The sequence below is a fragment of the Ambystoma mexicanum genome, chromosome 6q (assembly GCF_040938575.1).
Source record: "Ambystoma mexicanum isolate Mex_15411 chromosome 6q, UKY_AmexF1_1, whole genome shotgun sequence".
NCBI classification, from domain to species: domain Eukaryota; kingdom Metazoa; phylum Chordata; class Amphibia; order Caudata; family Ambystomatidae; genus Ambystoma; species Ambystoma mexicanum.
Window position 1 is genome coordinate 742342385 of NC_090937.1, and position 12389 is coordinate 742354773.

Genomic DNA, 12389 nt, shown 5'->3' on the forward strand with positions numbered 1-12389 from the left:
AGTGAGCAGATATGTGCCCATGAGGGATTAGATCAGCTTTTTTCAAACCCAATTAAGGTTCAATAAACACCCTTGATCTGCGGTCACTTGTGTCGGTGTTACTGTTGATACCATGCCTTCCTTACAGATGTGAAGGAGAACATGTTGCAGATCTTGTTGGAAGCCATTCTTTTAATATTACCGGATCTGTCTGCACACTTCCGCACTGTGGAGCACATTTTCCTGCTTTCCAGAATGGACGAAGTGGTCAAGGTATCAAGGGAATCAAAGAACTGGATAGGGTATTTTGTAAGCATTCGAGAATCATGGGTCCTGGTTGGCGGATTTCATTCTCTCTCTCTCCAAACATGATGGCATGACGAAGGGTTTCTACCTATTGCCCCAACTATTTAATGCCCAAGTCAACCCCCTTCGCAAACCTGCTTGTGCAGTCAGTCGAATGGCGCACTTATGTAGGTGACACCGGTCCTTTGAGTTGGGATCTCCAAACTCAAAACCACGCAAAAGTGAAAGAGCTGCTTATAACTATTGAAGTTTGGAAGAATAGCAATGCTCTGTCTCCACCAGACAATGACTGAGATCCTCCTTCACTCCGCCCTTTGACCAAAATATATACAGCTATAAACTGACTTTTCTATCACTGAGACCAATATTACTGTTTTGGACAAAGTTAAAATTCTTGGTCATCTTTGACACTTCTCTGCCAATAGTTCCCATGTCGACTCCCTTTTAAGTAGCTCAAGTTATCATCTCATGCTTCTGGGCCACCTTTTGTCTTTTACCTTTGGAGCCTATGTATAGCACACTACTGGGTGTCCCAATCACTCATAAGCAGGGGAATTTGACGCTTGGGGAAACATTGTTTTAGATGCGATAAATTCAAAAGTGCTTTACACGTTTCATTTGACTATTTAACTAATGCATTCATCCAAAGAACCGGGTAAATAGTCTCCATGCTAAAATTATTCTTGTTATATTCAAAATTATTTATTTCAATTTACACTCCATTAATTCAAGGACATATCGACAAACTGATCTTTACAACAAATTAATGTCCCTTAATTAGAAGAGGACCTGGAGTACATGAAACAAGTCATAAACAACCATACGCTAAGTCATAAAACATATGAAATATACACTTTTTGATTGCCATTACGTGTCATTACAAACAAAAACATATTAGTAAGTGCTAGTGCTTACAACTACTTCGACCACGTTTTATGAAGGTATTTACAAAAAGCGCTTGTGCTTCACTTCATTCCAATTACATATCGAGACTGAGCGCTGGGGCGTACATTATTTAGATTTCCGGCGAGCAGGAAACGCCACGATGAACACCGAACTGGGTCCCACCCTGTACCACCTTGCACTCAACAACTAAGTATACAATCTCTCTGAGGAAAGAGGCAGGATGGTTCTCCATGCATCACGATCGGGGTACCCCAGAATTAACGTGGTGCAGCGACAGTGCCAAGCACTGAAATGGGGTACCACAATGGTAAATCACAGGAGCAGGAATAAATGGTAAGCAAGGAACAGGCTAGGTGAATAAGGAAGCAAGGAAGCAGGAAGGACTTCAAAGGAAAGATGAGAGCTGGTAGCAAAAAGGCAACAAACGGGAGCTGTAGAGAAACACCCAGAGCAGATGCCCGGAAGAAAGAATGGAACAGGGAAACGGAAGGAAACAAGGAAGCTGAATGCACAGAGTTGCTCCTACTTCCTGCCTTTATGCTTGTGTGCGAAAAAGTGGTTTTTGATGTAAGGTTGCCATGCAACTCTGCGCGGACAGCCGAGCACCTGCGTAGGAACACCAATGGATCTGCCGACGTTGTTATTGCCAAGAAGAACATGGTGGTGCACCACTGCACAGAGCAACCGAGACTGTGCATGTTGCTGCACCGATGCAGGGTCAGAGGGCACCACAGCAGTGAAACTGAAGTCTGGGTAGCTGTGTGGTCGAGGCGCGACCCTGCATGCGCCTCCAAGGCAAGTGCCACAAACGATGTAGCCGCCATGTACCCCGGCTATGTCTGAGAAACTGGGAAGTATGTGGAGGCATGGCACTACATCATTCAATTCATCCTGAAAGTAGTTATTATTATTTCATGAAACCTTCACCTAATGGTCACTCACTTTCAATTTGTTTTCCTTCTTGGTTTTGATGGATGGTTTGAGACTGAATTGCAGTGACTGTGTGTTTCAACTTATCTGGTGTGGGAAACTTGACCGTGTTCTCCCACCTACTCTCCTGGGATTCTCTAGTCGGGTGCATGGAAAGGGCCATCGCTTTTGGATCCCGACCCCCGACAGTGGACAAGCGAGGTAGGATCACCTGATTGGAGGGTCACGGGGGATTGGGAGGAGAACATCCAAGTGCAAGACATGGTATTCCCCCTTTTCCAATTCCACCTCAAAACCCTTTCCCTCGGCTTTCATGGGGTATTTCTAAACCCATTCCATCTCCCCCTCCCCATTTCCATCAAATACTGGGACCAGGAGTAGTGAAGATGTCCCATAGATATGACATGGGAAGTGTAAGGGAAACCGGATGTACAAAGAACTTAAGTTGTCCCATTGATAGTCAGTTATTTACTAATTATCACTCATACCTGACTGCTTTTCCAACTTTAAAAGGTGTGGTTCTACACAGGTGAAAGGGCGAGCTGGGGATGTTGTTTGGACCAGAGAAGCCAAGGAGCAGAGAGCAGCAGGATAGATGGCCCAGAGGAGGACGGTATTCCGAGACTCTGGCCCAGTGTTTGTGAGGGGCTGCAGGGTGGCTAGGTAGCAGTGTCTCTAGAGAACCAGAGTGAGGCACCCTGGAGGCTGCTATTGGCAGTCGGAACATTGCTTGTTCCCTTGGGACCTGTGCCAGCCAAAAGGGTGTTTTGAGGGGCAGGTGGTGAGACCCTGAACTCAGGCCCGCACAAACAGAAGGGACCACTTGTTACCGTTCTGCTGGCCGGGTGAGTCTTGTGAAAGTAAGGGAGAGAGACAGACACAGGAGCATGCGCCTGACTGAAGCAGAGCGGGCAAAAGGAATGCATAAAGCGACAGAGCGGAAAAGAGGAAAGAAATGAAAGGAAACTAGTAAAGCAATATAGATTGAAAGAAGAGTGACAAGCTTAGGAGCAAGTAAGAGAATGCAAGAAAAGAAGAGCGCGAAAGGGGTGCGAAGTGACAGAACTGTAATAAAGAGGTTGCAAGTGACCGAAACGAGAGAAGGGTGCAAGCGACCCAGCAGAGTGGAAAGTGTGCACGGGAACGCTGGAAAAGGTGCCAGTGGGCACCGAACTGTAAAGAGTGCAAGTGTGCATGACAAAGTTTTGAAAAGGTTCCCAGTGGGCACGGAAAGGAAAAGAAAAGAAGGTGCAAGTGTGCACAGAGGAAGTTAAATAAGGTACAATATACAATTGGTACAATAGAAAACCAACAATTAATGTTAAGTCAATATAGTTAAGGAAAGCGTAAATCACTTCGGTGTAGAGAAGATAAGCCAACCTTGATACGAGGCTGGTAAAACAAGGACAGAGAAAGTGGTGTCCGTAATGATGGCCACTCCCATCCCCTGCACACCTATGTGCAGAATAGATCGGCCAAAATATTTGAAATCAATGTAAAAACCATATATATATACAAGTTGCGTGTTGAGATTTCTCAATAATCCCGTAAAAATTAGACGAAGACGTGGATTATCAAATTCTTCATTTATATTGAAAACAAGTGTTGCACAATGCATTTCGGGAATCTCGCCCTTCAGCGGGTGCAGAACAAATCACTACAGTACAATAACATGTAAAGAAAAGTAGACACTGTAATAAGCGCACTCCAAGAAGGAATTTCACTGTGAAACTTAAGGTCTAAATAATAGTGTAACCATAATCTTAACTCCAAAAGTCTGTAACTAGTATATAAAGATGACGTGCACAGAAGGAAAGTGAATAGTATAAAGCAGACTATCCATAAGTAGTTTGCCTCAATAAAGTATATCTGAATGGAGACACCCAGTGTGTAGTGCCAAAGAAGGTATGGGCACATCCGCATCTTTGAATACACCTATAGACCTATATCTTTGTTGGACAGAAACAGTAGAATGCATAAGAACACAAACATGGTCTAAAAATGGATCCAAAATTAAAAACTATGGCACATAATCCATTGATACATGTGTTGCGTACTACAGTCCGTTGCTTTGTTTCAATAAAAAAAATGCCACATTATGATTGCTACTAATCATTACTTTGCATGCACTACCTAATCCTCCAAGTGATGTGTTTGGAGTGGTCCTGCATAATCGCATCATGGATGTCCTCGGTCATCATTGGAGATGTAATATGTGATCCGACCAGTGATTCAGGTGCTATCATAAGTGATAACAAATGTGGCGCTGTGTGACCTTTCAATAGCAATGCATCGGTGGTGGTATGAGGAAGGAGTTGCTAGCAGAATCTTCCTTAACCTTTTGAGGTTTAATGTTGTGCATGTAGTACATATATACTGTGGAATATATTGTGCAAGCTACTTTAAGGGAACAATATTGATAAGGTGACCTTAAAGTTTTAATAGAGAACCTGAACTATAAAGCGATGCAGTAGAGATTAAGTAAGGTAGTCCCACAGTGACCAATTTGTGAGCGCCCAATTTAGCATGTCTTCTTTTTATCGTGTGTAGGTTTGCGGTTTTAGGATTTAATGAAGCCCTTTGCTAGATGTGCTTGTATCTGTCAACATTTAATTATTTTGAATTTCTGATGCTAATCCTTGCTTAAACATAGTTTGCAAAGCACCTTTGCATGGTGGCGTCCTCTGAATAATTTCTTCCAAGTTATCTAGAATGCCGCCATACATGAATTCGAAACTGTGTTCTCAATATCAAGATCACAATGCCGAACAGTCCTGTTCAGAGCTATGAACACCCAAATCCCTATTCCTTTGTTCACATGTGTCTTGTGAGTTAAATTGATCTGCTCATCCTCCTGGCTCCATAGATTTGTCAGTCTAAACGTGGTCAGTGAATCAGTACAATTGTTATACTAACATAAAATGCATAATTTAGCTGACGTTTCCTTTTCAGAAATGCTGTGCTGTTTGCCGACTAGCCTTTGTCACAGTAACTTGTGTTTTATGTGAGGACTCCTTGCTGTAGCAACATTAACCTCCTTAAATTGCAATAGGAAGGAGTGGATTGCAGTTGGAACGTCCTGCGGTGGTCTGTGTCCCACACATTGACACAGGTGTGTGTGTCCTCATTTGGAGAAGCCATTTATAGCCTTTACTCCAATAGGTGTCAGCTTCTCCTTAGATCTGCTCCACTAGTTGTATTATATGAAGAGCAATGTCAATTTCGATCAGAAATTACAACACATTTATATATGGCGGAAGCATTTCCCTGAAGGGTACCTGTACAATGGCATAATGTGGTGAGAGAGTTTGAGGGTGTAAGAAAATGTGGGACATATAGATGTTAAGCAAGCAGACGGGTACTGGGGCGCAGGACCATTGGTAGCTTTGTAGATTTAGAGATGAACTTGAAAAGGGAGCGGTTGTGCAATGAGAGCCAGGCATCATGTTGTTGGTGATTAGAAGTTGGGGAGGATGTGGGCTGGTTGCACTGTGTGTGGGTAGCCAAGTTGGGGACTTTCTCTAGAGAATGGAGGGAGTAGAGTGGAACACCATGGAGTAGGCTCGAACAGGTAATCCAGTTTGCTGAAAATTGGAGTGGGCATTAAAGTTTTAGTGGACTGGTTAGTAAGATATTCATGATTTTTTCAAATGTTGGGGTGGTTAAAACGAGCAGCAGAGGCAATGATGAATTGTTGCAGTCGGCAGTCACTATACAAGACCATAGCAAGGTTGTGAACCTTCGGCAAGGGAACAAGGTCAGGCGTGAAGGACAGTGATGGCATTGGAAGCTAAGAGAAAAATGGCTTCTGTTGTGAAGAGTGATGCATGTTGCAGCAGAGAGTCCTCCAGAGACAAATTGCAGTGAGACTGTTAATCCGTTCCAGGATGACTGGGTGAAGGTGGGAAAGGAGACAACAATCTCGGTATCATCAGCAAAGAGGTAGTGAAAGCCAATTTATGAGACGAGTCTTCGTAGGACAAAGGTCTAAGTACTGATCATTGGGCACAGAGAGAGGGGCGGAGACCAGTTTTGTGAGCTCCAGGATATTTTAATGGATCAACCTTCAAGGTAGGCAATCTAGGTGAGTGCCATTTATGAAGCCCAAGGTCCTTGAGCGTGAGGAGGAGAAAAGTGTCTGGCATTGTCAAAAACGGCAGAGGGGTCCAAAAGAATGAGTATAGAAGGGAGTCTGGAGTGGTGAGCATCAGAGAGAATGTTGGAAACCTGTATGAGTACAGTCTCTGTGACATGTTTACTATGGAAGCCAGATTGAAGTGGATCTCCAAGGGGATTATCCTTGAGGTACTTGGTTGAAGACCACCTACCTGCTCAAGGACCTTTTGAATAAAGCATGAGGAGAGCAATTGGGATAGTTGCAGATTTGAAGGAAGAGATATAGCTATAGATTAAAGAGCGATCTATTAAAGAGCTCGGGTAAGGGCAGGGATTGAGACAAATTCATTTACCATTTGGGGAGAAATGGGTTGATATGAGCAAGAGATGGGTTGGGGCTGTGAAGGATGGATGCTAATTTGATAGAGGTATGAAAGAAGTATTCTGGAGCAGATGAGGGGGAGAAGTAGTGGACAGGGGAGTGAGGGGAAGACAGATGATGGCTATGAGAGTCATGTACGTGAGAGATTTTAGAAGAAACGTAGGGAGCAGAGTAATTAGTAGAAAGGAAGGAGGCAATAGATACATGCTTGGCAGAAGTAAAAAAAAAAAAGCTTGTGGGGAGGATAGATGAAAGTTTGACAGATTTTTTCGAAGGGAGAGGATGAAGTTTGCGACCCTGGGAGAACAGTAACATCACATTTGATGGGTGCAAGTGGAGACGGGACAGAGGGAGACGGGGAGTGCTGGGAGTGAGCAGATGTTAAACCAAGCTTAGGTGGCAGGCTGTGAGAGAAGGGAAGGCGACGCGAGTATAAGGAAGAAATGAAGTGCAGTGAAGGTTCCTAATGGAGGGTAGAAGGAATAGGCAAGTGCAGAAAGTGTGCAGCCGAAGAGAGAGATACAGAGGGGGGGGGGGGGGGGAATAAGAGGGTTGTGTGCAGAAGGAGCAGTGGTTGGCTGAGAAGCGGGTGTATGTTCTCAGTGGGCTATAGATAACTAAAGGTTATTTAACAGGCCCAAAACTACTCTATTGTTCTTTGAACACTAGCCTCCAGTCCAGAACTGTGCTCTCTTTTGGAAGCAGGTTGTCCAACTACAAGTTGATGTCTGTCTTGCTTGGGATCTTGCACAGGGTTTGTCAATTTCACTGGTTGAAGCAAGTGTAGAATTGATGTCTTCCAGTCAAAATGAATAATGGATGGTTAGCGATGCTGCATTTTCAAAGGATGCTTGCGCCTGCCTCGTATACAAACACTTACCCTGGATGTTCTCCACCGTGGCAGCATTGTCCTTAGTCGAGTCAAGGGAGCTTTCATCTCCCTAGCGACCATACAGCCCTGTCCACATTAAATATTCAAGCACATTCTCAAGTTCCTTAGCTCTGTTTCTCGTGTGAGCACGGTGCTTTTCATGAGTCACTCTTATTTTTGCATTCTCGTGCAATCTAAAATGGCACAACATCCCTTTTGTTCATACTTGGCATCACGCTCAACGTTGCCTGTTCTGTGCCATTCCAAAATCTCCAATTTCTGCTCTGCTGTGGGCGCCTAGAAGAAAGCAACATTGACAAATTGTACAGTTAGGATTTTGTGTAGGCATGGAAAAGGCATTTGCCTGGAACTGCCAGAAAGGTGCTATCTGTTCATGAGATGGCAACAGCTGGCAAGTGGTGTCAGCACTTTGTTATATTATGACAGTGCCAAGCAAATGCCTATCTAATGCCTATAAAAGAGCCACAACTATTGGTTTTGTTGATGGTTGTTGTTATCAGAAATTCAGTGCAAGGAACCGATGCAAAAACACACACATGCATTATAAATAAAACGCCCAAATGCACACTTGGTTAAGACCTTTTTATTACACCAGGAGCTGGTTAATAGTTGCAAATACGCCATTAGCTTCTAAAAGACTGCTTAGAAATAGCATAGGCTTCCCCTAAAAAGCACAGAGGCAGCTCATAGAGATCTGGGGCAAAAGCTATTTTAGATGCGAAGGAGCAGGTACTAGTTGAGTACGGTCATAGGGAGTAGCATTGCAATGGGTGGATACAAATCCAAACGATACCCACAGCATGGGTCCCTCAACCCCCACCCCACCACCCATAACATCCCATATTCCTCCAATCTTCACTTTCCATTTCATTAGTTGCTGCTGTTAGGTAGCCCTTGAAGTGCCACCTAATTGCTCAAACATAAACACGTTTGGAGAATCTTTTTCTGTATCTTATTTTGCTACTTTTTTTTAGCCTTTTTCTCCAGATTTCTCAGGTTTCAGTTGACCATGCATGAGAAGGCCATACAGCTCTATTTGCTAACCTTTGGCTACTGGGACTTTTCGTTTTTTTCCCCATTTGAAAGGTCTAAAAACTGCAAGTCCCAGAACTCCAAGTGAAATCGGGACTGGAGTGACTTCTACTTCCAGGCCACAGGAAACATGAGCTCTGTCATTCCTGCTACCTGCCACATCAAACGAGTAAACATTTGAACTCGGACTGCGATCTGATCATTGTGCTCAAATGTACCCCAAGAAAGCATGTTGATTTGCCTCCATCTGCAAACCAATGGTTAGGGGGTTAATATTGTGATTTGCCCATAGCCACTTTTTCCCTCCAGCACCACCCTCACCCACCACTGTCTCAAAAACTAGGCAAACTTAATATCTTTTCTTTCAAATGCTTTGTTTGGCATGTGTAGGTGTCGGCACATAAAACACTGCAAGGAGCACACAATACATACACCAGAAAGATCAAAATACATAAAATACATGTTCTAGGGATCCCATCACTGTCAAAGATGTCCCCGCATCCCTCTCCCAGGTGTCCTAGAGCATGTGGACAGGTGGGGAATGTCCAAAGGTGAAGTTGTTATGGGCTGAACTGGATCAAAGAAGTAAGCAGCGGAACCGCTAGAGTTGGACCCCCTCCAGTTGCTCCTAGGTCTCCCGACTGCAGCCAGGTCCGAGTTCAGATTGACTAGACTTCTAGAGGCAATGCTGGCAGCTGCACAGATTGCCATAGCTCAGAGGTGGAAGGGGGAGCTCCTCCCGAGGAAAGTGGATTTGGGAGAAAAAACCTCCAGGACACGATCATGGAGACATTGACGGCCATGGTGAAGGACTGGCTTGGTGCCTTGCAGGAGGAATAGGGTCTTTTGATGGCTTGTTGGGAGGAGGAAGGGAAAAAAGACATCGTGGGGAAGGGGGACACGAGAAGGGGTAACGGGGTGGACTGGATGCGCAGGGCCACAGAAATTCTTTGGGAGTCCCGAGTAGGTGGAGACTGCAGTTCCCTGTGTGCATTGAGTTGACACGAAGATGTCAAATTGTAAAGTGGTGTACTCCTGACAGTGAAATGTAATAGATTGTGTACTTTACAGACAGTGCTATGAGACGTTGAACGAGGGGGGTGGGGGGCTTTATACAATTGTGGTTACTGTGGAAATCTGTGTAATGTTGGAAGTGAATTTGAAAGTGCCGATAGAAATTAGTTGAGTTTTTTTTTTTACGAATTCTAAATATCGGAAATAAAATGCACCTAAGATTGATCCCATAGCAACAGTAATCTACAAACGCTCAGAAATTGGGCAAACTGAATATACAAGGAGTTGCTGTAAATATTTCAGGAAAGGTTGTGGGAAATGTAAGACTATGGCATGTGGCCACTCAAAAGCAGTCACCGAGAAAGGTGTGCATAGGGTTACCCCAAGTATGCATGGAGCGCAGGACACGTGCAAAACACATTTGCATCAAGCAATGAAATAATAAAAGAGAAGGTTTGTCTTTTGAAAGCTGCCACTCCGCAGATGTCGCAGTTAGCACAGTAAGAACTCGTTACGAAGAACTATTTTTCGAAAATCAACATTGTGACTTTTTTTACCCCTCGTATAAAAAAAAGTTTTCACCAATAATTACCAAAGATACTCATGTAATACTGTCATGCATATATGTAGTCATTTTTGTATTTCATTGGTTCCAGCTTATTTATTGAGAAACAAAATGATGGCCACTTAATTGTTTAGATGTAAAGAATACATTCACTCAGCATGTAATAATGTTGTACAATGGGCACCCCTGGTTAAAAAAAAGAACACCTTCTTGTACCCGGTGGACATGTGTAGGTCAGTACATTTTAAGGTGGGGATTATGCTTTGTATAATAGTCAAATGTAATGCCATGGCTTTACAGCTCTCATACTACCCTGTGTCCGGAGTAGTCTGAGTAAATCAGACGAACCTGTTGGCTTTATCAATGCTTGTTCTTAACAAGACTTTAGCTCAAGGAACAAATATAAATGAAGGGGCACACTTCATTTTTATTACACAAGAAGTGCATTTTGGACGTGCAATTAAACCCTTAACTCTCAGCAGACCTCTCAGAAAAAATAGCAGCAGGCCAAAGTTTGATGTTACTGCTTGATAAAGATATCTCAGCGATCCCAGGAAGATGTGTTTTGGGCGGGTTGAGGCAGGTACTGGGTGTACTCTACATAGGAATTAGTATGGCTATCGGCACTCAGTGGGTGGGATAAATAACCTAATACCTACAGGCTGTGTCCCTCCTCACATGCAATCTCCTCCCAACTGTACTCCAATGTAATAGTTTCAGGATATACCACCACCTAATAGCTAAAGCTAAACAGAAAGACTTCCAAAATGTGATTACCCTGTGCCTGCTGCATTAGCGAGCATAGCTATAATGCGCTCTGCCCACCTGAAAACCCATCACCCTAACTTAAGCACGCGCCAGTGGTTTTGCATGTACATTTTTCTGAAAACAAGGCAAGTTAATTTAAATGTATTTCGCAAAAGGTGGTGGCTCCGCTACTGATGACATCAGGGATTTCATATTGTATTTCTGAAAAGCTTTTGTAGTGAATGTTCCCAACAGTTGTCCAATCGGGGTTCCTGATATTTGCCAGTATATGCCAGTAACATAGCTCTGCAGGTTGAGTGCTCGCTGCTGCGATCTAGGTGTGATCTGCAGGTCGCTGGTTTGAATCCCTGCAATGCCATCTCAGGCTTTCATCATTCTGAGGTCGATGAATGAGTACCAACTTCAGTTGGGATTATTAATGTACGCAAATGCGTTCTACGGGCATAAGCGCAATATAAGCAACTCATTATGTGTGTCAGTAGAAAGCTCCATATCAGTGGCTTTGTCTTTTTCCAGAGTGCCGTGTGATGAAGCCCTCGTATGGCCGGACGCCGAGGACCCCTGGATCCAAAAGCCCCGCACCTTCCCGTCGCAGCAAGTCGCCCGCTTCAGGTACACCTTCCGCGGATAGGCTGGTGCCTGTGTATTTTAGCATTGCCATCCCAGCGTTTACGCCTGCATTGTCTCCTGTGCGGATTATGTGTGCCATTGTAATTGGGAACAGTGGGTTATTTACCATTCCTAATGTGTAGTAGTGACGACATCTGAGCTTCTTTCTCGCCCTACTGCCTGTACTGTGCCACCGGTTAGTACTTTCAGGGATGGGCCCTGGAGTTACAGGTGCACAGATTGTACAGGACAGCGTCTCCTGCTTGTCTCCAAGAGAGATGTAGCTCATTTTTATGAAGATTGTGTCCCAAAGTCTGGAATAGCTCTGCCAAATGGACGGTCTGTGTGTTCGCTCCATTACGGTAGATTTCATCAAATACAATTTCACCTAATGAGATTTCACCAAATTTATTTCACAGAAAATGGTAGGTGAAATGGTATATGTGTAATGAATAACAGGTGGGGTGTGGGGTAGGAGTATAAGTAAAATTGAGTTTTTCGATAATTTCCATTAGGGGAACTATTTTCGGGGAAATCACATACATCCCTTTGCTCTGGGCACAGCCCACTTGGCAGATTTTCTCTTGCTTATCTCTGAGTAACAGTACTCACCTCCATCATAGGAACACATTTTTTATGCATGCCCTGCTCTTCTCTACCAAGAATACACTACCCCTGGCATCCAGAGCTCTCAAGTTCACAAATGTCAGGCTTGCGAAAACCATCCAGTCCCATTTTTTTTTCTTGGAATTGCGGTATTTGTCATTATGCATTTAAAATGAAGCCCTACCCTGACTTGCAAGAAGATGGGTCTGGATGGTTTCCTCACGGCCGGAATTGGGGAAGCTTGGGTGCTCTGCGGTAACGCTGCAAGCCTCGGTATGTTTCAC

General features: G+C 44.0%; 1 protein-coding gene across 5 annotated transcripts in view; it reads left to right on the forward strand.

Annotated features, from left to right (window-relative positions):
- Window positions 1-12389, forward strand: part of DCLK2 (doublecortin like kinase 2) — a 780084-nt gene that overhangs the window by 420947 nt on the left and 346748 nt on the right. For all 5 annotated transcript variants that reach the window (XR_011282260.1, XM_069631258.1, XM_069631257.1 and 2 more), the window contains one exon: window positions 11407-11502. Coding sequence is in view for 4 of the 5 variants with exons in the window: in XM_069631258.1 (XP_069487359.1) it covers window positions 11407-11502 (96 nt within the window). In the remaining variant the exon portion in view is untranslated. The remainder of the gene's footprint in view (window positions 1-11406; window positions 11503-12389) is intronic.